At 41.6% G+C, this 27231-nt stretch overlaps 2 protein-coding genes and 1 pseudogene across 2 annotated transcripts; 2 read left to right on the plus strand and 1 right to left on the minus strand.

Moving 5' to 3' along the window:
• The first annotated feature begins 824 nt into the window (after positions 1-824).
• On the plus strand, positions 825-1054 carry LOC115505309 (annotated as a pseudogene).
• Positions 1055-2546: 1492 nt separating this feature from the next.
• Positions 2547-3478, minus strand: LOC115527835 (olfactory receptor-like protein OLF4). The gene is given in 2 exon segments (XM_030335643.1): positions 2547-3107; positions 3110-3478. Coding segments are annotated over 2 exon segments (930 nt in total).
• A 21556-nt stretch (positions 3479-25034) lies between these two features.
• On the plus strand, positions 25035-26030 carry LOC115505144 (olfactory receptor-like protein OLF4). Its single transcript, XM_030302585.1, is given in 1 exon segment — positions 25035-26030. A coding segment is annotated over 1 exon segment (996 nt).
• Positions 26031-27231: the final 1201 nt, after the last annotated feature.

Consider the following 27231-nt stretch of genomic DNA (forward strand, 5'->3'; position numbering starts at 1 on the left):
TACTGAAAACTATAAGACAATTGCTGAAAGAAATGAAGAAGTCACAAACAAATGAAAAAATAGGCCATGCTCATTGACTGGAAGAATGAATACTGTTGAAACGTCCATATACCCAAAGCAATCAGTGAACTCAGAGCACTCCCTGTCAAAATTCCAATGGCACTTTTTTTTTAATAGAAATAGAACAAGCACTTCTACGATATGTCTGGAACCACAAAAGAACCGAATAGCCAAGCAATCTTGAGAAAGAAGAGAAAAGCTGGAGATATCAAACTATGTTACAAAGCTATGGTAACCAACACGGCATGTTATTGGCATAAAAAACACACAGATCAATGCAACAGAATCGACAGCCCAGGAACAAATCCACTGTATATATGGTTAATTCGTTTATGACAAAGGAGGCAAACATATACAGTAAGGTAAGAACAGTCTCTTCAGCAAACGGTGTTGGGTAAACTGGAGAGCCACACGCCAAAGAATAAAACTGGACCACTGTCTTACACCACAGGCAAAAATAACTCAAAGTGGATTAAAGACTTGAACATAAGACCTGAAGCCATAAAACTCCTGGGGAAAAAAACATTTTGATTTTGGCAATGATTTTGGGATCTGACATCAAAAACAAGGGGACAAAAGCAAGAATAAGCAGGGTCTACATCAAAGTAAATCTTCTGCATGGCAAGGAAACCATCAACAAAATGAAAAGGCAACCTCTCGAGTGGCAGAGAATATTTGCAAATCATACATCTCATAAGAGGTAAATATCCCAAAGTATATCAAAAACTCAATAGCAAAACAAAAAGGGACCCCAGCCCAGGAAGATGGCTCTGACTTCATTGTTGCACCCCTTCTCCAAGCTTCTGGGTCTGGCCAGACTCCCAACTGGTCTTCAGTGCCATCAAGGTCCTACATTCAGGAGCTGCCACGTGACAGACCTGACTGGAGGAAAGTTGGACTGACCTCGGGCACCTCCAGCTTCTTGTGGATCTATCTGATCAAACAGCGTACTGAAGATGTTTTAGAGTATAAAAGAAGAAATGGGTCGGAATAAACGACTGAAACACTAATACAATATACTCCACACAGTAATGGCACCAGCTCCTTTGGATTCAGCAGTGTGTTGAGCTGTAGACATGAGAGAAAAGTTCTATGCGAACGTATGTCAAATCAGCTTTCATGAATGAAAAATAATGAAATGAGAAAATACAAAGAAAAGCAAACAATATGATTCATACATGGGCAGAGGATCTGAATAAGCATTTTTCCACCAAAGACATACAGATGGCTAACAGATACATGAAAAATGTTTGCCATCACTAACCCCCAGGGAAATACAAATTAGCACTGCAATGAGATATCTCTTCATGCCTATTAAAATGGTTACTTTCAAAAAGACAAAAACAACATGAGTTGGTGAGGATGTGGTGAAAAGGGAACCCTTGCCTACTGTTGGTGGGAATGTAAACTGGTTCATTCACTGTGGGAATCTGTGTGGAGGTTCCTTGAAAAATTAAAAATTGAACTACCATATGATTGAGCAATGAAACTTCTGAGCATTTTCTGAAGAAAACAGAAACACAGATTCGAAAAGATATACACACCTCCATTTCATTGCAGCATGATTTACAATAGCCAAGACATGGAAACAACCTAGATGTTCAAGTGGATGAATGAATAAATAAAGTGTTACTAATGTAACACTGTAGGTTAATGATACTGGAATTAAAACAAATTAAAATAAAACTAAAAAAGAAATTGTTATATATGTATGATATATGTCATATATATATGTGACATATATCATTTGAGAAGAAACATTTCTAAGACATCATTAAAGCTGTCTTAGGGGTGCCTAGGTGGCTTGGTCGGTTAAGCGTCCGACTTCGGCTCAGGTCATGATCTCACGGTCCGTGAGTTCGAGCCCTGCGTTGGGCTCTGTGCTGACAGCTCAGAGCCTGGAGCCTGTTTCAGATTCTGTGTCTCCCTCTCTCTCTGCCCCTCCCCTGTTCATGCCTTGTCTCTCTCTGTCTCAAAAATAAATAAACGTTAAAAAAAATTAAAAAACAAATAAAGCTGTCCTATAAAAGATACGGAAATTTATTTTTTTAAGGTTTAGTTATATTTTTTTGAGAGAGAGAGAGCAGGTGAGGGGGAGATACAGAGAGAGAGAGTGGAACAGAGGATCCGAAGTGGTCTCTGTGCTGACAGCAGTGAGCCTGCTGAAGGGCTCAAACTCATGAACCACGAGACCATGATTTGAGCTGAAATTGGACACTCAACAGACTGAGCCACCCAGGTGCCACAAAAAGATGTGGAAATTTTCAAATATGTCTGACCCAAGGCCAGAAAGAATTGTGGGAACACCTGAAAACGGACAAAGGGAGAAACTTGTGTATATATCGGACAGAGCAGAAAGCTTAGTAAACTGAGTTTTCTGAAATTGTATAGAGAAGCTGACTTCTAAGAAATGGAAATTTCAGGAAATACATAACAGCAAATTCTATTTCACGATATTCAAAGAATCGTGGCTTTGAGCCCTGCAATCAAGGGCACTTCTTCACTCGCAGGACAATGGTCCCTTTTACACTTGCCATCCCGAAGGATCTCATCAGAGCCTCCTTTATGTCTTTGTTCCTCATGCTGTAGATGACGGGGTTCAGCATAGGCATGATCACTGAGGCTGTTGCACTTGAGCGTGAACTCTGGGTAGCAGCAGAGCTAAAGTATACTCCGAGGACCGCACAATAAAGTAAGGAGACAACCAAGAGGTGAGACATACAGGTGGAAAATGCTTTATACTTACCCTGAGCTGATGGGATTCTATGTATGGAGGAAATAATCTTAGAATAAGAGTAAAGGATCCCAGCAAGGGGACCACCAGCCACCAACACGGTTAAAAAATACATCACTGTGTCATTAAGAAAGGTGTCAGAGCAGGCAAGTTGGATCATCTGATTAAATGACAGAAAAAGTGAGTGTGTGCAGAAGTACAGCTGTAGCACCATTAAACTTTGTGAAAAGGAATGCAGGACACTCATGATCCAGGACACCAGAGCCAGCAGCCCACAGAGCCGGGGGTTCATGATGCCCGTGTAGTGCAGAGGGGGTGACAGATGGCCAAAAATCGGTCATAGGCCATCACGGTCAGGATGTAGTTGTCCAGTCCCGTGAAGAGTAGGAAAAAATACATCTGGGTGATGCAGTCCTCATAGGTTATGACGTTACTCTGGGTCTGGACGTTCCAGAGCATCTTCGGGACGGTGGTGCAGGTGAAGCAGATGTCTACAAAGGACAGGTTGGCCAGGAAGAAGTACATGGGCGTGTGGAGGCGGGAGTCAGAGCTGACGGCCAGGAGGATGAGCAGGTTGCCAAACACAGTGATCAGGTACATGGAGAGGAAAAGCCCAAATATGAGGGGCTGCAGTTCTGGTTCCTCTGAAAATCCCCAAAGAAAAAAAGGAAATTCGTGTATCATTGCTGAGTCCCATGTGGTGGAGTTGAATACTAGAAGAGAAAATAATAACATGAGTATTTTTCAAGCAAATGAGCTTTACTTGTGTATTACCATTTATTTATTTTTCAATTTTTAAAGTTTTGATTTAAATTCCAGTTAGTTAACATGCAGTGTAATATCAGTTTCAGGTGCACAGTATAGTGATTCAACATTTCCATAAAACAGCCGGTGCTCATCACAACAGGTGCAACCCTTAATCCCCATCACCTATTTTACCCATCCCCCCATAACCATCAGTGTGTTCTCTATAGTTAAGAGTGTGCTTCTTGATTTGTCTTATTTTTCTCCCTTTTCTTGTTCGTGTTGTTTCTTAAATTCCACATATGAGTGAAATTTTATGGTTTTTGTCTTTCTCTGACTTATTTTTCTGAGCATACTACTCTCTAGCTCCATCCATATCATTGCAAATGGCAAGATTTCATTCTTTTTGATGGCCGAGTGTGTGTGTGTGTGTGTGTGTGTGTGTGTGTGTGTGTGTAAACTCTTCTTCATCCGTTCACCAATCGATTGACACTTGGGCTATTTCCCTAGGTTGGCTATTTGAGATAATATTGCTATAACATCCTTGTGCATGTATCCCTCTGAATTAGTATTTTTTTATCCTTTGGGCAAATACCTAGTAGTGCAACCTACGGAATGGGAGAAGATATTAGCAGAAGACCTATCTGACAAAGAGTTAGTATCCAAAATCTGTAAAGAACTTATCAAACTCAACACCCCCCAAAATAATCCAGTTAATAAAGGGACAGAAACTTCAAGACACAGGGAGTCCTTCCTTCCCATGGTTTTTGCATTTTATTAATTTTTTCCCAAGATATTCTGTGACTAGAGATATATCCCTTTCTTATTTCCATCTGTTGGTTGACATCCTGGCATTTAAGGGTCACATATTGGAATATATGAACTCAGGTACAATTCATTGCCCTGAGGACAGCTCATACCCTACAACACACACGTGCACACACACGCACACACACACACACAGAGTGCATTATGGCATCCTGGCACTGATTGCTATCAGGCTTTTCCCACCCTCAACCACCATACTTTTGAAAGAAATGGTACAAGGCAAGCTGTCAACATCAGATTACCTTTATCCTAGAGAATGTGTAAATAGTACTTAAATTTTGTTGAGTATGCCTCCAATGGACATGTAAACATGGGAGCCCTTTTAATATGATCATCTTGTGTCCTGTATTTTCTTTAAAGCATACTTATTTAAGGGACAGAGGGAGAGAGAGAGGGAGGGAGAGAGAGAATCCTCTGTGCTGGCAGCACAGAGCCCAACACGGGACTTGAACCCCCAAACAGGGAAATCATGACCTGAGTTGAAACCAAGCACTGAGTGCTTAACAGACTGAGCAACTCAGGTGCCCCTTGTGTCCTGTATTTAAAGAAACATAAAAAAGCATTGGAAAGAAATGGACACAGGGGAAAAAAAGACCTAATAAGCTCCAATTGTCCCTGAGAGACTGTGATGAAAGAAAAGCTTCCCTGGTTCTGGCAGCATTCCAGCCCCAGTTACATCCATTTGATGCCCAGAATAATTAAGATAGCTGGGAAAAAATGTACCTAAACAAGAAAGGAGGGGTATTTTTTATGATGTCAGGATCTTTTACTGATCGCATGTCTCTCTAGAAAATGTGCTAAGGGAATAAACCTGCAATTGACAACAGAAAATATACACTGTACAACAACAGAAGGGGATTTTTCAAGATGCAATAATAAAAGGTTTTTCTGAATGATTTTAAATGCAAAGCTTTTGGAATCAGAAAACCAGGCCTCGAAGGTCAGATCTATCCTATTAAGCTATTTGAACTTGGGAAAGACAATGAATCCATTCCAAATGTGAATATCCTTACTCAAAGAGTGGGGAGAGCAGTGTCCATCCTCCTAGGGTGGTAGACAGCGTTAGTCAGTGTAGGTAAAAGGCTTACAATGGTTCCTTCTCATTAGTAAGTGGATGATTATCACTGGTGAAGAGATTGGCTGAGTTTTTTCTTCTATGTTGAACAAATATCTTCCCAGTCTCTATACAACTTGGTAATGAAGTATTACGCAGTAAAGCTAGTTAGCATACACTCTTTTGCAAATTAAACACACATTTTTATGTGAATACTCACCGTGAAAGATGATGCCAAGAAGTGTGTGTCTCAAGAAGTGCTGTTGCAAGGAAACAGCTACCTCTATGGCTCTGGGTCTTTCTATAAATACAGAGCGTGCTCAAAACCACCATTCCTTAAAAAGCTCAGGGCACATGCCTCTAAGCCTAACACTCTGTTTTCCTACTCTCCTTGGCTGCAAAACTCCTTGGACATGTTCTAATTTCACTGGAACCACTTTATGCCCCTCTATTCCTTCCTCAGTCTCATCCAACTGGACTTCCGTTCCCACCGCTCATTGTCAACATTGATCCCTGTATTCTGAGACCAATGGACGCTTCTCTTTTGAACATACTATGTAAATTAATTGTAAATGCATCTACCTAGTCTCAGGTAACCTCAGGTGAAAGCTCTCAGGTTCCAATCTCTCAGAACCTTGCTTGAAATACCTGCTGAGCTCTCAGACTCATCTGGATGGGGTCTAGAAGATGAAAGTCTCCATGTGGAGGTCTGACTTCCTCCCTGCATGATTGATCACAGGGACGGAAACTCTGTTCCCAGACAGGACAGCAGGAAGGAGTGAAACATTGGTCCCTCCTCCCCCAGACTTGGGAGCCCCAAAGCAACAACCATGTCCTGGCCATTCCAAGGTTTCATATGCTATGGTTTTGCAGTGAAGGAGACATTTCCAGCTCCTTACGTCTGCTCATTAGACACTGTTGCCATTGTTACTCCCACCTTGGAGCACATCATTTCTCCATGGGCCACTGGAGTGCACAGAAAGGAAAAGTTTCCTGCTGACACTCTGTTCCTGGGAGTTTAGAAGTCAGGTGAGTCCAGTTTTGTATTACTCACGCTCATGAACTTGCCTGCCTTCCAGAGGTCTAACCAGCTTGCACTTCACCTTTGCCTTGAGTTGATAGTGAATTCATTGAATTGAGGGTTTACTTTACCATTTATAGTTTTGAAGTAATTTTAATAAACGAGGCACGTGATCCTCTTCATGTATGGTTTTGAAAGAAAAGTCTAAGGACTCACCCTAGAGTCTGAAATAAAGTCTGTGTTTGATTCTTTAATCTGAGGGACCCTGAGCTGACCCCAAATATACCCCTGAAAAAGACTTTTAGTAGGCAGAATAATGTCCCCCAAATATGTCCACATCTTAATCTCCAGACTTTTCGAATATATCTTGTGTCATGGCAAGGGAGAATTAGGGTGACAAAGGTATTAACATTGTTAGTCCGCTGACCTGAAGATAAACTTGTTCTGATTATCCAGGTGGGCTCAATAGATCACAAGGTGCCTCCAGATATGGAAGACAGAGGCAGAAGAGTAGGAATCACAGAGAAATTTTGAGATGCTATGTTGCTGGCTTTGCAGATAAAGGGAGGGACCATGAACCGGGGAATAAAGGTGGCTTTCATTCCCCAGACCTCCAGAATGAACTCTTCTCTGCAGAGTGATTTTAGCCCAGGGAGACCTACTTCAGACTTCTGACTTCCAGAACTATCAGAACATAAATGTATTTGTTCTAAGCCTGCAGCATGGAATTTGTCACAACCACAATAAATATCTATTCCAGATAGTTATCCAGTAACACTCTCTTCAAGGGAAATGAAATTCAGCCTTGGATATTATTCATTCATATTCTCTCAGATAAGGACATTTGGTGTCGAAATATCAGTTTATGTAGATTAAGAAATCTAAAGTCACTTTGGAGTTGCTCAACCCCAACAGCTGGTAGAGAAAATCTCCCAAGCTATGAGCCATACTGACGTGCAGGCACTGAGGGACAAAACCTGAAATATTAAGGTCACTTGTTCCATCTTAAATTTGTATGTCCGAATCTTTACATACTTTTACTTTCATGTTAATCCAAGTTTTCATTCTTATCATTTTTATCCTCTCCCACTTTCTCTCCAGTTTATTTTTTATTTATTTATTTTTTATTTAAAAAAAATTTTTTTTTCAACGGTTTTTTATTTATTTTTTTGGGACAGAGAGAGACAGAGCATGAACGGGGGAGGGGCAGAGAGAGAGGGAGACACAGAATCGGAAACAGGCTCCAGGCTCTGAGCCATCAGCCCAGAGCCCGACGCGGGGCTCGAACTCACGGACCGCGAGATCGTGACCTGGCTGAAGTCGGACGCTTAACCGACTGCGCCACCCAGGCGCCCCTCTCCAGTTTATTTTTGACATGAAATCTTGCCTAGTAATGAGTCTGTGTGTATGCACATATGTTTACTTGAAAGAAAAATGTGTATAAACACACACACACACACACACACACACACACACACCATACTCCATGAACATTTTCTTAGGAATTGAAATAATACTACCACACATTTGTTTATTCCCCACAATGTTTACTTGAAAGAAAAATGTGTATAAGCACACACACACACACACACACACACACCATACTCCATGAACATTTTCTTAGGAATCAAAATATTACCACACATTTGTTCATTCCCCACAATATCCCTCTGAAATTAGTTTTGTTACCCTGCATTACCTTCAGAAATAAGAAAACTGAGACTCAAGAAAATTAAATTTTAATAAGTTACAGAACAGGGGCACCTGGGTGGCTCAGTCTGTTAAGCGTCCGACTTCAGCTCAGGTCACGATTTCACACTTCATGGGTTTGAGCCCCGCATTGGGCTGTGTGCTGACAGCTCAGAGGCTGGAGCCTGTTTCAGATTCTGTGTCTCCCTCTCTCTCTGCCCCTCCCCCCACTCGCACTCTGTCTCCCTCTGTCTCAAAAATAAATAAACATTAAAAATTTTAATAAGTTACAGAACAAAGTAGTTAAAGCTTATTGTGCACTTTCTGGAATTACATATAAATGGAATCATTCACAATATGCTTCTAAATATTTATGACTCCTTTAATGGAGCAAACTGTACAATTTATTTTAAAAAAATTTATTGAAGTGTCATTGATAGTTTCAAGTGTACAACATAGTGATTTGACAGACGACTCTATGTTGGGCTCACCACAAGGGTCCAACTGTAAACTTTAAATGGGTGCAGTTTATTGTATATAATAATACCTCAGTGATAGGGTTAAAAGGAAAAAAGTCTAGTGGAGCATGGCTGATGGGAGGATCTAGAACATTAGTAGCTGATTCACATCGAACCAGGATGGAAGGTCTGTCCTCTAACTAGAAAGAACTAGAAAGAAAACAAAGTGTCTGTATGGATACAGGACCAATGAAATGAAGTTAAAGCCATTCATGTTTGATATGCCTGCTCTAAATTACTATCAGGTACTATTTTGTATTCAAAATATTCTTTCCTGAAGACTAAACAAGGTCAAATGTGAGCAAAAGAAAGGAAATAATAAAGATCAGGGCAGAAATAAATGACACAGAGACTAAAAAATGCAATGGAAAAATACCAGTGAAACCAAGAGGTGTTCCTTTGAAACGATAAACAAAATTGACAAACCCTGAGCCACATTCATCAAGAAAAAAGAGAAAGGACCCAATTAGCAAAATCAGAAACAAAAGAACAGAAGTAACAATTGACACTACAGAAATGCAGAGAATGGTAAAAGAATATTATGAAAAATTATATGCCAACAAAGTGGACAACCTAGAAGAAATGGATAAAGTCCTAGAAACATACAATCTTCCAAAATGGAACTGGGAAGAAATAGAAAATCTGAACAGACCAATTGTCAATAAAAAATGGGATTGGAAATAAAACATTAAAAAAAATTTAAAAAGGGGCGCCTGGGTGGCTCAGTCGGTTAAGCATCCGACTTCGGCTCAGGTCATGATCTCACGGTCCGTGATTTTCAAGCCTCGCGTCGGGCTCTGTGCTGACAGCTCAGAGTCTGGAGCCTGTTTCAGATTCTGTGTCTCCCTCTCTCTCTGACCCTCCCCTGTTCATGCTCTGTCTCTCTCTGTCTCATAAATAAATAAAACATTAAAAAAATTTTTTTAATGGAATTGGTAATCAGAAAACTACTCAAAACTAAAAGTTCAGGACCAGATGGATGATTTACAGGTGTATTCTACCAGACATTTAAAGAGTTAATATCTATTCTCCTCCAACTCTTCCAAAGTATAGAAGAAGAGGGAAGGCTTCCAAATCCATTCTATAAGGCCAGCATTACCCTGCTACCAGAACCAGAGACCCCACAAAAAAAGAAAACTATAGGCCACTATCCCTGATGAAGATTGATGCAAAAATCCTCACGAAAATACTAGCAAACCACATACAACAATATATTATAATAGTCATTCACCTTGATCAGGTGGCATTTATTTCAGGGATGCCAGGATGTTTCAATATTTGAAAATCAATGTCATATACTACATAAACAAAATGAAGGATAAAACACATGTGATCATATCAATAGATGCAGAAAAAGCATTTGACAAAATTCAGCATTCATTCATGACAAAAACTCTCAATAAAGAGGGAACATACCTGAACATAATAAATGCCATAAGTGAAAAACTCACAGCCAGCATCATACTCAATGGGAAAAAACTGAGATCTTTCCCCTAATGTCAGGAACAAGACAAAGATGTGCACTCTCACAGTTTTATTCAACATAGTATTGGAAGTCCTAGCCTCAGCAATCAGACAAGAAAGAGAAATAAGGGGTATCCATATTGGTAAGAAGTAAGTTAAGCAGCCACTATTTTCAGATGACAGGACACTATACATAGAAATTCCAGAAAATTCTATCGACAAATTACTAGAAGTATGGATAAAGAAGATGTGGTATATAACATAGGGTAGAATATTACACAGCAATCAAAATGAGTGAAATCTTGCCTTTTGAAACAAAGTGGATGAAACTATAGTGTATTATGCTAAGAGAAATAAGTCAGTCAGAGAAAGATAAATGTGATGATTTCACTCATATGTGGAATTGAAGAAACAAAACAGATGAATATAGGGAAAGGGAAGGAAAAGTTCAATAAAAACAGAGAGGGAGAAAACCATAAGAGACTCTTGAATACAGAAAACAGGCTGGGGGTTGCTGGAGGGAAGGTGGGTGGGGGGATGGGCTAAACGGGTGATGGGTATTAAGGAGGGCACTTGTTGGGATGAACACTGGGTGTTATATGTAAGTGATGAATCCCTGGGTTCTACTCCTGCAACCAATACTATGCTGTATGTTAACTAACTTGAATTTCAATCAATCAATCAATCAGTCAATAAAATTACTAGAAGTAATAAATTAATTCAGTAAAGTACAAGATACAAAATCAATATCCAGTAATAAGCAACATTCCTATACACTAACAGTGAAGTAGCTGAAAGAAAAAAAAATGTTTTTAACACCATTTACAATTGCACCAAGAAGAATAAAATCTTTAGGAATAACCTTAACCAAAGAAGTGAAAGACCTATGCTCCAAAAACTATAAAACACTGATGAAGGAAATAGAAGATAAATAATTGGAAAGATATTCCATGCTCATGGGCTGGAAGAATCAATATTGTGAAAACGTCCGTACTACCCAAAGCCATCTACAGATTCAATGCAATCGCTATTGAAATACCACCAGTAGTTTTCACAAAACTAGAACAAATAATGCTAAAATTTGTATGGAACTATAGAAGACCCTGCATAGCCAAAGCAATCCTGAGAAAGAAGACCAGACCTACCAAATTTCAAGATATACTACAAAGCTGTTGTAATTAAGACAGTATGGTATTGGTACAAAAGTAGACACATAGGTCAGTGAAACAGAATAGAGACTCCATGACCATGATTATACGGTCAATTAATCTATGACAAAAGAGGTGACAATATTGGGCAAAGACAGTCTTCTCAATAAATGGTGCTGGGAAAACTGGACAGCTACATGTAGAACAATGAAACAGAACCACTTTCTTATGCCACACACAAAGACAAACTAAAAATGGATTAAAGACCTAAATGTGAGACCTGAAACCATAAAAATCCTAGAAAAGAACACAGGCAGTAATTTCTCCAACATCAGCTATAGCAACATTTTTCTAGATAGGTCTCCCAGGCTAGGGAAACAGAAGTAAACATAAACTATTGGGACTGCATCAAAATTAAAGGCTTTTACACAGCAAAGGAAACAATAAAACAAAAAATCCCCTAGTAAATGGAAGAAGATATTTGCAAGTGATATATCTGACAAAGGGTTAATATCTAAAATACATAAAGAACTCATACAACTCAACACCAAAAAAACCCTCCACAATCAAATTAAAAAATGGGCACAGGATCTGAATAGACATTTCTCTAAAGAAGACATCTAGATGACTACAGACACATAAAAGATGCTCTGCGTCACTCATCATCAGGGAAATGCAAATCAAAACCACAATCGGATACCACCTCACACCTGGCAGAATAGCTAAAATCAAATACACAAGAAAACACAAATGTTGGTGAGGGTGTAGAGAAAAAGGAACCCTCATGCACTGTCAGTGGGAATGTAGCCACTGTGGATAACAGTATGGAGGTTCCTCAAAACTTAAAAATAGAACTATTCTATGATCCAATAATTCCACTACTGTTTCCAAAGAAAACAAAACTCTAAGTTGAAAAGATATATGCACCCCTATGTTTATTGCAGCATTACTTATTATAGAAAAAATGTGGAAGCAACCTAAGGGTCTATAAATAGATGGATAAGGAAAATGGGGTACGTAAACGCACACACACACACACACACACACACGTACACATACGCATACACACAATGGAATATGTATCCCATATGTTAGTTGAAAATATCTTCTCCATTCCTGAGGCAGCCTTTTAGTTTTCTTGGTTGTTTATTTCACTGTGCAGAAGTTTCTCACATTGATAAAATCCCAACAGTTCATATTTTTTTGGTTGTCATTGTTATTTCCCTTGCCTCCAGGCAACATGTCTAATAAGAAGTTGCTATGGCCAAGGTCAAAGACATATTTTGCTGTGTTCTCCTCTAGGTATTTTGGTTACTTCCTGTCTCACATTTAGGCCTTTCATCCATTTGGAATTTATTTTTGTGTATGGTATAAGAGAGTGGTCCATTTTCATTCTGCATGTTGCTGACCAATTTCCAACGCTATTTGTTGAACAGACTGCGTTTTTTTCCATTGGATATTCTTACCTTTTTTGTCAAAGATTTGACCATATCATTGTGGGTCCATTTCTGGGTTCTTTTGTGTTTCATTGATCTGTGTGTCTGTTTTTGTGCCAGTACCATACTGTCTTGATGACTACAGCTTTGTAATATAGCTTGAATAACCAAACGTCTAATAAATGTCAACTTAAAAATACATAACTCCTACTTGACTTGTCAAAAGAATTATGAGTCCAAGGATTGTTGTACCCACGATTTCATAGCAAAGGAACCTACCTTTGCTTGTTGAAGAAGGAATAGAAATTTTCTGGAGCTAGTAGGAGTTGTGTTGTCAACACAACTCAATGTTTTGGAGACCCAGGTTCCCGAGTCTTATATTTGGAAAAAACTTTCACTCCGGGCTGTGAAAAGTTTCAATGTTAGAGCTTTGGAAGCCAGGAAAGTTCAAGGAGGAATAATAAAAATTGGAAACACCTGGATCGGACAGGAAGATGGCGGCGTAGGAGGACGCTGGGCTCACCGCGCGTCCTGCTGATCACTTACATTCCACCTACACCTGCCTAAATAACCCAGAAAACCGCCAGAGAATTAGCAGAACGGAGTCACCAGACCCAAGTGCAGACGAGAGGCCCACGGAAGAGAGTAGGAAGGGCGGCGAGGCGGTGCGCGCTCCACGGACTGGCGGGAGGGAGCCGGGGCTGAGGGGCGGCTCGCCAGCCAAGCAGAGCCCCCGAGCCCGGCTTGCAAAAGCGGAGGGGCCTGACGGACTGTGTTCCGACAGCAAGCGCGACTTAGCGTCTGGGAGGTCATAAGTTAACAGCTCTGCTCGGAAAGCGGGAAGGCCGGAGGACAAAGGGAGGGTGAGCTGCGGAGCCCCCGGACGACAGAGCTCAGTTTGGCGGGGAACAAAGGCGCTCGCCAGCGCCATCTCCCCCGCCCATCCCCCAGCCAAAATCCCAAAGGGAACCGTTTCCGGCCAGGGAAATTGCTCGCTCCGCGCAAACACCCAACTCTGTGCTTCTGCGGAGCCAAACCTCCGGCAGCGGATCTGACTCCCTCCGGCTGCCACAGGGCCCCTCCTGAAGTGGATCACCTAAGGAGAAGCGAGCTAAGCCTGCCCCCCCTGCCGCCGTGCACCTTGCCTTCCCACCCCAGCTAATACGCCAGATCCCCAGCACCACAAGCCTGGCAGTGTGCAAGTAGCCCAGACGGGCCACGCCACCCCACAGGGAATCCCGCCCCTAGGAGAGGGGAAGAGAAGGCACACACCAGTCTGACTGTGGCCCCAGCGGTGGGCTGGGGGCAGACATCAGGACTGACTGCGGCCCCGCCCACCAACTCCAGTTATACACCACAGCACAGGGGAAGTGCCCTGCAGGTCCTCACCACACCAGGGACTATCCAAAATGACCAAGCGGAAGAATTCCCCTCAGAAGAATCTCCAGGAAATAACAACAGCTAATGAGCTGATCAAAAAGGATTTAAATAATATAACAGAAAGTGAATTTAGAATAATAGTCATAAAATTAATCGCTGGGCTGGAAAACAGTATACAGGACAGCAGAGAATCTCTTGCTACAGAGATCAAGGGACTAAGGAACAGTCACGAGGAGCTGAAAAAACGCTTTAAAGGAAATGCAAAACAAAATGCAAACCACCACGGCTCGGATGGAAGAGGCAGAGGAGAGAATAGGTGAACTAGAAGATAAAGTTATGGAAAAAGAGGAAGCTGAGAAAAAGAGAGATAAAAAAATCCAGGAGTATGAGGGGAAAATTAGAGAACTAAGTGATACACTAAAAAGAAATAATATACGCATAATTGGTATCCCAGAGGAGGAAGAGAGAGGGAAAGGTGCTGAAGGGGTACTTGAAGAAATTATAGCTGAGAACTTCCCTGAACTGGGGAAGGAAAAAGGCATTGAAATCCAAGAGGCACAGAGAACTCCCTTCAGACGTAACTTGAATCGATCTTCTGCACGACATATCATAGTGAAACTGGCAAAATACAAGGATAAAGAGAAAATTCTGAAAGCGGCAAGGGGTAAACGTGCCCTCACATATAAAGGGAGACCTATAAGACTCGTGACTGATCTCTCTTTTGAAACTTGGCAGGCCAGAAAGAATTGGCACGAGATTTTCAGTGTGCTAGACAGAAAAAATATGCAGCCGAGAATCCTTTATCCAGCAAGTCTGTCATTTAGAATAGAAGGAGAGATAAAGGTCTTCCCAAACAAACAAAAACTGAAGGAATTTGTCACCACTAAACCAGCCCTACAAGAGATCCCAAGGGGGACCCTGTGAGACAAAGTACCAGAGATATCACTACAAGCATAAAACATACAGACATCACAATGACTCTAAACCTGTATCTTTCTATAATAACACTGAATGTAAATGGATTAAATGCGCCAACCAAAAGACATAGGGTATCAGAATGGATAAAAAAACAAGACCCATCTATTTGCTGTCTACAAGAGACTCATTTTAGACCTGAGGACACCTTTAGATTCAGAGTGAGGGGATGGAGAACTATTTATCATGCTACTGGAAGCCAAAAGAAAGCTGGAGTAGCCATACTTATATCAGACAAACTAGACTTTCAATTAAAGGCTGTAACAAGAGATGAAGAAGGACATTATATAATAGTTACAGGGTCTATCCATCAGGAAGAGCTAACAATTATAAATGTCTATGTGCTGAATACGGGAGCCCCCAAATATATAAAACAATTACTCATAAACATAAGCAACCTTATTGATAAGAATGTGGTAATTGCTGGGGACTTTAACACCCCACTTACAGAAATGGATAGATCATCTAGACACACGGTCAATAAAGAAACAAGGGCCCTGAATGAGACATTGGATCAGATGGACTTGACAGATATATTTAGAACTCTGCATCCCAAAGCAACAGAATATACTTTCTTCTCGAGTGCACATGGAACATTCTCCAAGATAGATCATATACTGGGTCACAAAACAGCCCTTCATAAGTTTACAAGAATTGAAATTATACCATGCATACTTTCAGACCACAATGCTATGAAGCTTGAAATCAACCACAGGAAAAAGTCTGGAAAACCTCCAAAAGCATGGAGGTTAAAGAACACCCTACTAACGAATGAGTGGGTCAACCAGGCAATTAGAGAAGAAATCAAAAAATATATGGAAACAAACGAAAATGAAAATACAACAATCCAAACGCTTTGGGACGCAGCGAAGGCAGTCCTGAGAGGAAATACATTGCAATCCAGGCCTATCTCAAGAAACAAGAAAAATCCCAAATACAAAATCTAACAGCACACCTAAAGGAAATAGAAGCAGAACAGCAAAGGCAGCCTAAACCCAGCAGAAGAAGAGAAATAATAAAGATCAGAGCAGAAATAAACAATATAGAATCTAAAAAAACTGTAGAGCAGATCAACGAAACCAAGAGTTGGTTTTTTGAAAAAATAAACAAAATTGACAAACCTCTAGCCAGGCTTCTCAAAAAGAAAAGGGGGATGACCCAAATAGATAAAATCATGAATGAAAATGGAATTATTACAACCAATCCCTCAGAGATACAAACAATTATCAGGGAATACTATGAAAAATTATATGCCAACAAATTGGACAACCTGGAAGAAATGGACACATTCCTGAACACCCACACTCTTCCAAAACTCAATCAGGAGGAAATAGAAAGCTTGAACAGACCCATAACCAGCGAAGAAATTGAATCGGTTATCAAAAATCTCCCAACAAATAAGAGTCCAGGACCAGATGGCTTCCCAGGGGAGTTCTACCAGACATTTAAAGCAGAGATAATACCTATCCTTCTCAAGCTATTCCAAGAAATAGAAAGGGAAGGAAAACTTCCAGACTCATTCTATGAAGCCAGTATTACTTTGATTCCTAAACCAGACAGAGACCCAGTAAAAAAAGAGAACTACAGGCCAATATCCCTGATGAATATGGATGCAAAAATTCTCAATAAGATACTAGCAAATCGAATTCAACAGCATATAAAAAGAATTATTCACCATGATCAAGTGGGATTCATTCCTGGGATGCAGGGCTGGTTCAACATTCGCAAATCAATCAACGTGATACATCACATTAACAAAAAAAAAGAGAAGAACCATATGATCCTGTCAATCGATGCAGAAAAGGCCTTTGACAAAATCCAGCACCCTTTCTTAATAAAAACCCTTGAGAAAGTCGGGATAGAAGGAACGTACTTAAAGATCATAAAAGCCATTTATGAAAAGCCCACAGCTCACATCATCCTCAACGGGGAAAAACTGAGAGCTTTTTCCCTGAGATCAGGAACACGACAGGGATGCCCACTCTCACCGCTGTTGTTTAACATAGTGCTGGAAGTTCTAGCATCAGCAATCAGACAACAAAAGGAAATCAAAGGCGTCAAAATTGGCAAAGATGAAGTCAAGCTTTCGCTTTTTGCAGATGACATGATATTATACATGGAAAATCCGACAGACTCCACCAAAAGTCTGCTAGAACTGATACATGAATTCAGCAAAGTTGCAGGATACAAAATCAATGTCCAGAAATCAGTTGCATTCTTATACACTAACAATGAAGCAACAGAAAGACAAATAAAGAAAATGATCCCATTCACAATTGGACCAAGAAGCATAAAATACCTAGGAATAAATCTAACCAAAGATGTAAAGGATCTGTATGCTGAAAACTATAGAAAGCTTATGAAGGTAATTGAAGAAGATTTAAAGAAATGGAAAGACATTCCCTGCTCATGGATTGGAAAAATAAATATTGTCAAAATGTCAATACTACCCAAAGCTATCTACACATTCAATGCAATCCCAATCAAAATTGCACCAGCATTCTTCTCGAAATTAGAACAAGCAATCCTAAAATTCATATGGAACCACAAAAGGCCCCGAATAGCCAAAGGAATTTTGAAGAAGAAGACCAAAGCAGGAGGCATCACAATCCCAGACTTTAGCCTCTACTACAAAGCTGTCATCATCAAGACAGCATGGTATTGGCACAAAAACAGACACACAGACCAATGGAATAGAATAGAAACCCCAGAACTAGACCCACAAACGTATGGCCAACTCATCTTTGACAAAGCAGGAAAGAACATCCAATGGAAAAAAGACAGCCTCTTTAACAAATGGTGCTGGGAGAACTGGACAGCAACATGCAGAAGGTTGAAACTAGACCACTTTCTCACACCATTTACAAAAATAAACTCAAAATGGATAAAGGACCTAAATGTGAGACAGGAAACCATCAGAACCTTAGAGGAGAAAGCAGGAAAAGACCTCTCTGACCTCAGCCGTAGCAATCTCTTACTCGACACATCCCCAAAGGCAAGGGAATTAAAAGCAAAAGTGAATTACTGGGACCTTATGAAGATAAAAAGCTTCTGCACAGCAAAGGAAACAACCAACAAAACGAAAAGGCAACCAACGGAATGGGAAAAGATATTTGCAAATGACATATCGGACAAAGGGCTAGTATCTAAAATCTATAAAGAGCTCACCAACTCCACACCCGAAAAACAAATAACCCAGTGAAGAAATGGGCAGAAAACATGAATAGACACTTCTCTAAAGAAGACATCCAGATGGCCAACAGGCACATGAAAAGATGTTCAGCGTCGCTCCTTATCAGGGAAATACAAATCAAAACCACACTCAGGTATCACCTCACGCCAGTCAGAGTGGCCAAAATGAACAAATCAGGAGACCATAGATGCTGGAGAGGATGTGGAGAAACGGGAACCCTCTTGCACTGTTGGTGGGAATGCAAATTGGTGCAGCCGCTCTGGAAAGCAGTGTGGAGGTTCCTCAGAAAATTAAAAATAGACCTACCCTATGACCCAGCAATAGCACTGCTAGGAATTTATCCAAGGGATACAGGAGTACTGATGCATAGGGGCACTTGTACCCCAATGTTCATAGCAGCACTCTCAACAATAGCCAAATTATGGAAAGAGCCTAAATGTCCATCAACTGATGAATGGATACAGAAATTGTGGTATATATACACAATGGAATACTACGTGGCAATGAGAAAAAATGAAATATGGCCCTTTGTAGCAACGTGGATGGAACTGGAGAGTGTAATGCTAAGTGAAATAAGCCATACAGAGAAAGACAGATACCATATGGTTTCACTCTTATGTGGATCCTGAGAAACTTAACAGGAACCCATGGGGGAGGGGAAGGAAAAAAAAAAAAAGAGGTTAGAGTGGGAGAGAGCCAAAGCATAAGAAACTGTTAAAAACTGAGAACAAACTGAGGGTTGATGGGGGGTGGGAGGGAGGGGAGGGTGGGTGATGGGTATTGAGGAGGGCACCTTTTGGGATGAGCACTGGGTGTTGTATGGAAACCAATTTGTCAATAAATTTCATATATATTAAAAAAAATTGGATACAGCTGAATTGTTTTTTTTTTTAATTTTTAACATTTTACTTATTTTTGAGAGACAGAGACAGAGCATGAGTCAGGGGAAGGACAGAGAGAGAGGGAGACTTAAAATTTGAAGCAGGCTCCAGGCTCTGAGCTGTCGGCACAGAGCCCAATGCAGGGTTTGAACCCACCAACCATGAGATCATGACCTGAGCCAAAGCCGGACACTTAACTCCCTGAGCCACTCAGGCACCCTGGATACACCTGGATTCTAACCTGATCTCCTGGGAACAGAGAACCTATAGGAAAAAATTCCATTCTGTCCAGATAAGTTCCCATGGGGAGATGTGCTCAGAGGTTGGAGTAATAATGGGAAATGTGTCTAATGAGCAGTTATAGAGAACAGATACAGCAAACATAAGAGACTATAAATATCTCCTCTGCCGCAGACCCTGAACATGTTCTACCTGATGGTGTTTGCATTTGGGGTCCTAGCACTCCTTCCTGCTGTCTGGAAATAGAGCTTGCTCTCTATCATCAACCAACAGGGAGGAATTCTGACCTCCACTTGGAGACCTTCGTCTCAGAGACCCCAAGCAGGTGAGTCTCAGAGCTCAGCAAGTATTTCAGGAAAGGTTCAGGGAGAATGGATGAGGTCACCTGAGAGCCTAACCATCCTGTCCCAGATCTGAGAGACTGTTGTGTTTGTTGGTGTGGTGAACTCATTCATTCATAATCAATATATTTAAAATGTTTTTTAAAAAAGGAATGTCTGTTGAAATTGCTAATGCAAGGATTATTGTTGACAACTAAGTGGTGGGAATCAGAGTCCAGTTGGGTGAGATTAACGAAGGAGTGGGAGGTACTGTCTTCCTGGAAACTCTGAACACTTCCAAGGAGTGTTGCAGTAAAAGGGAATAGGAAAATACACTATTAGGTATGGAGGGGGGTGCAGTGCAGTGAGGGAATTTAAAAAATATTTTTAAGATGGGGTATTTTGGAGCATATTCTGTACCCGTTAGAAAGATCCAGACCAATGGAGGGAGCCACGATCTTGCAACCACAGTTCTGGAGACATACATTTCACAGAATCTTCTCTCCATTAGATATTCACTTAAACAGTTTATTTAAAACACAACAGGAATATGCTACAGGGCTTTACTTGACAATTTTTTCATTACCTAGAGACAGAATACAGGTTTGGGGTGTTAGCCATTTACTTTCTTTGCAGCAAATTATCTGCAAAAACTCTTTGCCTGGTTTCCTAGGTTCGGACCATTCTTATTCTTGTTTTTGTTTGTCATTCTTACTGAGTCATTTTCTTTCTTCTTTTTGATTGCATTCTTTCAAACGCGTGATTTGACTCCTGAAACCAGTATCACACTAAGTTAACCAACTAGAATTTAAACAAAAACGTGAAACAAACAAAAAAACACAATTGCAAAATTTTAAGCCAAGTTTGCTATTTGCTGTTTAGTTCTTGTATGTATGTACAGATTATTTGTTGAGAGCTTATAAATTGTGAGTGGCCAAACCTGTCAACTAGTCATATTTTGTCCCTCACCCATTGTTTTTTATGTGCCTTGTAGCAATAAACTGCCTTTTGTATGTATTGGCACCTACCTGTGCTTCCTCACTGCTACCTTTTTTTTGTGATTGGATCTATTTTCTAAACTAGCAATCGTCCTTTTGCCGTCCTGCGGAAACATGGACGTCCTCGCATTCAATTTATATCTTTCTCACAAGGATGCGTGATTCCACCTATGTTTATTATATAGGATGAAATTATAATTTTAGATACTGCTCTCTGTGCTATTTTAAAAATCAGTGATAATTATAAATGATATTTTCCTATTCTTTTTTATTAGCTTTTTTCCCCATTCCATTTTGATTTAGACACCTGTGGTAATGTCATGAACATATTATTGTCATTTTCTATCTTTTATGGCAGAAGACAGTCTTTTTAAAATTGGATTTGATTAGCAAGGTTGTTTGGAATCCACTGTGTGTATTCTGCTTGTCCTCTCCCTGCTATTCTTTTTATTTTATACATTCCATTTTCTACACATGTGTTTCTGCCTGAACGTACACCTTTATGAAACGGCAAAAAGGAACAATCAGGTGAGGTCCTGCTCATTTGGATCTGACATTAAATGAAGAAAGCAGAGGGGGTGATGTAAATGTGTGTGTGACATGACGTCTTCAGGGATATACAGACGAAGAAAGGAAATAGGTTCTGGGGGCACGTATAGGATTTTATAGAGCATATTGTAGGGACGCCTACACATGTTGGATTAAACTCAGGAAGAGTGGAGCCGCCCAATGAGTTTGTCAAAAAAGAGATTAAAACCCAGAGCTCAGGAATTACAAAGGAATGTGAGAGAAGGGCCAGCTGCGTCTGTTCCTGGGCCATATGAGAACAAGTGTGGTCCAATACATAGGAATAAATAGGGAATAAAAGCCAAACAAGGGCCCGATGTGGACACTGTATGAAGCGAACGGATGTTCGCTGAAGTGACGCCAGCACCCGCCCTGGCTGCCCACTGTCTCTGCAACCTGGCTTCTAGAATAGGCTCCTTATTCCTATTGCTTTCCCCTCCTTAGCAGGAACTACCCTTCTTTTGAAACTATTCTTGCATGTACTGCCACGGATAAGAGAACTTTGACTTTACCCCGGAGCAAAACATGCCATTTACATGTGACCCAGCACGTTGCAGGGGCAAACACAGAAACACGTTTGTGCACACGCACGCGCCCACGCCTACGGCTCTACAAGGAGAACCACGAAATGGCTGGGTTTGCAGCCTGGCCACGTCTGATGCGCTCTGATATTTTCTACTGTGCCTTATTTTCCCTACTCTAGTTTATTCTTGCAGACCAAGCTTGACCCCACAAATGCTCCCATTCTAAGAACATGGACAACATTCTTCTCTTCGTCCTCTGTTCCTGTGCTAGTAGCTCCCTGATTCTGTTCTCTCTCTCATCACTGGCAACTTCTGTGAGCGCAGAGCCTCTCATTCCTTCATGCAATATGTGTTTATTCCTGGTGATCCCAACTAAACTATGTCTGGGGGTAAAGGGTGGGGGTATGCATAATAGCCCCAGGGCGCCCACAGTCCAGCAGGGAAACCAATGGCATTAAATAAAAGTTACACATTGATAACCCGGACATCTAAATTATCACAAGAGAAAGTCTTTTTCTTCTGTGAGACTATTAAATAGGCTATTTAATATTCTGTGAGACTATTAAAAGGAACTACATCCATGAAGATTCGTGTGGGAGAGGACTCCTTGCTTCTGAAAGAGGAGATGGGATTTTCAGGATAGAGAAGAGGTGAAAAACTCCAAACGGACCAGGGGGGTGACTCCAAGCAGAGGGAAGCAGGGGTGTAGAGGCTCCGAGACCTGAGCTGGGCCTTCCGGGGAAGCTACAACTCAGGCTCGATGTGTGTGAGATCGAAGGGGTGAGGCGGCGTGAGTGTGAATGAAGGCAGTGGGTCGGTCAGGGGAGGCAAGCCAAGTGTTGGAAGGTATGGAATTGGGGGTTCATTCTCCAGGGGGGAGTCACTGGGAAGGGGTTAAGGTGGACAGTCATGTAATTGCAATATTAGAAAGACCTCTTGGGTAATTGTGACTATTGGCTAGAGAGGTGCCAGCCCATGATAGGTGGAGACAGGACAAGGAACTGAAATAAGGCGGTGGATTTGGGACCCCAGAGGTGGGGAAGCGATGGGGACTTTGAGAGAAGAAAAAAAATCAGCCAAATCTCCTCACCAGTGAGAAGCACTCATTGTCAATTGAGGGAACTCTGCTAAGTTCTTTACAGTGTATTCACTAAATCTGCCAACCACCTGAGCAGGATAGATACCTCTAGCCCTACCATTTGGGGGAAGAATATTAGCATTTACAATAGTTTGGCTGGGAAGGTGGGGGAAAAGAAGGGAGGGAAACAAACCAGAAGAGACTCATAACGATAGAGAACAAATTGAGGGTTGATGGAGGCAGGTGGATGGGGATGGGCTAGATGGGAGCCCATGAGCACTGTGTGGGGTAAGTGATGAATCACTGAATTCTGCTCCTGAGACCAATATTACACTCTGTGTTACCTGACTAGAATTTACAAGGGGGGAGAAAAAGAATAGTTTGGTTGGTTCTCCAAGTCCAAATAGCAAATGTGTGGAGATCCCCAATTCAAAACCGGTTTCTGATTGTAAAAGTTTAGCATTTTATATCATTTAGAAAAGTTGTTCTTTAGCAAATAATTTTGCTAAAATCCCCCACTTTTCATGTACCCTGTGTATTTCCTTTTGTGAATTGTGGGTGTCTTCCCTTGTTATTCTGGTGGGATGTCTTGGTAACATGAAGACATTCCTACTTTTTCTTTTGGATAAATTGCTTTTGCCGCTTTATTATTCTGGGCATCAAGGAGATGTACCTGGGGTTGGGGTGTCGCCAGAACCAGGGACACTTTCTCGTCATCCTCACCAGGGGCCACATGATCTCATTAGATCGTTCTCCCCACTTGTCTTGTTCTCAGTTTTTGAATTTGATTTTTGTTTCTGTAAATACTGGACACAAAATGATCACCTTAAAATCGAGACCCATGTCTACATGCTCACGGGAGACTTAACTACTAGAATTTGGATGTTTTTGCAACTTATAGGAAAGACAATCTGATATTGCACAGCTTGCCTTGTATCATTGTTTGCCTAATTATTGCGACTGGAGGTGAGAATAGTCTGGTTGTGACATGGTCCAAGGAGGCTATAGAGCATGTGTGTGTGTGTGTGTGTGTGTGTGATGAGCAGTTCTCAAGACAGAGGTCCTGGAACCCATACCTCCGATACGTGACCCTTAAAATACAGGTGCCAGGTTAGTACCGACAATGAATATAAGAAGGGTGCCTGTTTCTATTCAAAGATTCCTTGGAAATGAAATTAATAAAGTGCAAGGAACACCATGTGAAGGAGGGGTTCCTTGTGCCAGGAAGTGTCATCAGTGTCCGGGAGGCCACCTCATTCCTCAATGTTCCCTGCCACCACCTGTCATCAGTCTTCCTCTCGCTCCTTCCCCTGGACACACTGGCTTTCTTTTGAGCCTGGGTCTTTAACACAATATGCAAACAACAAAAGGCAGGATGGTGAAGGGGAGTGGGAGACACTGGCTTCCGGTTAAGGAATTCCTTCCATGTTCAGGAAGGGGAGACTCAGAGGAGGTAAAGGCCCAGCGGAGGGAATACTGTCAGTGATGCTGTCACAGGCTGTGTGGTGACAGATGGCAACTCCATGCCTGGTGAGCAGGGGGTGATGTTGACACTTGTTGAATCACTGTGTGGTGCCCCCCAAACTAACGTGACCTGGTGTGTCGACCACCCTCATGCTTTAAAAACTTAATTTAGAAAACCCCACGTCTTTCCTCAGAGCTGTCACACTCATAGTTCCGTCTGATGGGCACGCTCTTCCCCAGAGGACCTTGTGTTTCCTGTCCCCTCGAGGGCTCTGTTTACATGTGTGCCGGTGTGCCCGAGCAACCAGGAAGAGCCATCCCTCCATCCACGCTTCCCTTTACACAGGCTTTGTTTTTCTTCACGGCACCTGTCACCTCCTGATATTTTATCTGGTCTTTATTTGCTTATCCCCTTTCTCCATCACTGAACCCTCCAGGCTTTTGTTTCTAGACACTTACACACTTTGCATGAAGGTGCACTGGCTAGTGCTCAAGGTTATTCCTCAAACATGTGACAGATTTCAGAATTTCTCATTAAAAATATATAATAGATGAGTAGATGGGGAAAAAGCTAACTGGGGGATGTGAAGTCTTAGTTAGAGCTGGCAGTGGGAGGGGAGGAGATTTTTTCCCTGAGAGGGGAAGAATTCTGTAAAAAACCTATGGAAATTGATCCTTTGAATACAGTATTATTTGTGGAATTTCAACGATACTTGCAATGTTCATTATTGAGGAAATTAGTCATGCTATTTTTTAGTTCCCTGGTAGTCACCTCCAGCACATGGAATCAGGAAATGATACACAAATTTCAGAATTTTTTCTTCTGGGATTTTCAGAGGACCCAGCATTACAGCCCCTCGTATTTGGGCTTTTCCTCTCCATGTACCTGATCACTGTGTTTGGGAACCTGCTCATCCTCCTGGCCGTCAGCTCTGACTCCCGCCTCCACACCCCCATGTACTTCTTCCTGGCCAACCTGTCCTTTGTAGACATCTGCTTCACCTCCACCACCGTCCCGAAGATGCTCTGGAACATCCGGACCCAGAGCAACGTCATAACCTATGAGGACTGCATCACACAGATGTATTTTTTCATACACTTTGCAGGATTAGAATTCTTTCTTCTGACCGTGATGGCCTATGACCGCTTCATGGCCATCTGTCACCCCCTACACTACACGGTCATCATGAACCCCCGGTTCTGTGGGCTGCTGGTTCTGGTGTCCTGGATCATGTGTGTCCTGAATTCCTTGTTACAAAGTTTAATGATGTTGCGTCTGTCCTTCTGTACACATTTGCATGTCCCCCACTTTTTTTGTGAACTCAATGAGATGCTCCAGCTTGCCTGTTCTGACACCTTTCTTAGTAACTTGGTGATGTATTTTGCAACTGTGCTGCTGGGTGGTGCTCCCCTGGCTGGGATCCTTTACTCTTACTCTAAGATAGTTTCCTGCATACGTAGGATCTCATCAGCTCAGGGCAAGTATAAAGCATTTTCCACCTGTGCATCTCATCTCTCGGTTGTCTCCTTATTTTTTTGTACGAGTCTAGGAGTGTACCTCAGCTCTGCTGCTACCCAGAGCTCACTCTCAAGTGCCGCAGCCTCGGTGATGTACACGGTGGTCACGCCCATGCTGAACCCCTTCATCTACAGCCTGAGGAACAGAGACATAAAGAGGGCTCTGAAGAGAATCATTGGGGTTCCAGCAATGTAAGGGCCAATAGTCCTGGGGCTGGAGACATACCCATGATTGCAAGGCTCAGAGCCTCAGAGCTGTTCCTTGATCAGACTGTGGAAGTAGAATCTGTTCCTTCTATTTATTTCCTGGAATTTCCATTTGTTTGAATCCAACTTCTCCATATATTTAAGAAACTCCCTTTATCAAGCTTCTGCTCTGTCTGATACACTATTTCACCTTTGTTCATTTTCATGTGTTCCCAATGTTTTCCCCAACCTTAGATCACAAATGCTTGGAAATTTCTGTATCTTATGATGGGCAAGTTGGTCTCCTTGAAAATAATTTTATTTCAAATGATTTATACCATGCCATATAAATTTTCCCTAATTTTCCCCAAAGAATAATCACAAGGTGGGTTATTCATATGGAAAAACACTACACTTGGCCCCTAGGCCCCCTACATAACTTTATTGTAGATGAAAATACAAAACCACTGCTTTCACCTGGAGTCTGTCAATCTCTTTTAAGTCCCTTCCTTAAGAACTCTTTGACGATGTGGACTCTAGCAGGGGTCCATTTAAGCCTCAGGCTATTGACACCAATGCTTAGGTAGGAAACCCCAGGCATTTGCATATGCCCTTGTGCTTGTGGACATTCCCACAAGTGTTTCCCTGACCAGAGCCTATGTTGTGACTGCCCTGGCCTTTGGGTTCTTATTTTGGTCACAAGACACACCTCAGCAACACCCACCGGAGGACTCTAAAAACACAAGGTTTATTTCTCATGTGTGTTGGAGGGCACACGGGATGCCCAAAGGCCATTTGGGGAGGTTTCAGAGAGGGAGAGGGACTTTGACAGGGACGGAGAGAGAACACTGTTGAAGGATCTGACTTTTATGGGGGGGGGGTCCATGGGTGCAGTGGCTATGGGTTTCTGGGCTTAGTTTTTATGGTTAATTTAAAACATGAGTGGAGTTTGAGGACGGGGCACATGGGGGAAAGAGAGGCGGAACGGAGTTATGGAATGATCAATAATGACAATGGAAGACACAGTGTATGGAACATAGTCATCGATGATGTACTAGCGGTAATGGGACAGGTGTCAGTACACCTGTGTGAGCCCCGCATAAAGTATAGAGAAGTTGAATCACTGTATTGCAGACCTGAAACTAAGGTAACATCGTGTGTCAACTACGCTCATGTAAACAGTTAAAGAAAAAGAATAATAAAATATTATC

This window comes from Lynx canadensis, chromosome A2, assembly GCF_007474595.2.
Source record: "Lynx canadensis isolate LIC74 chromosome A2, mLynCan4.pri.v2, whole genome shotgun sequence".
Taxonomy (NCBI): domain Eukaryota; kingdom Metazoa; phylum Chordata; class Mammalia; order Carnivora; family Felidae; genus Lynx; species Lynx canadensis.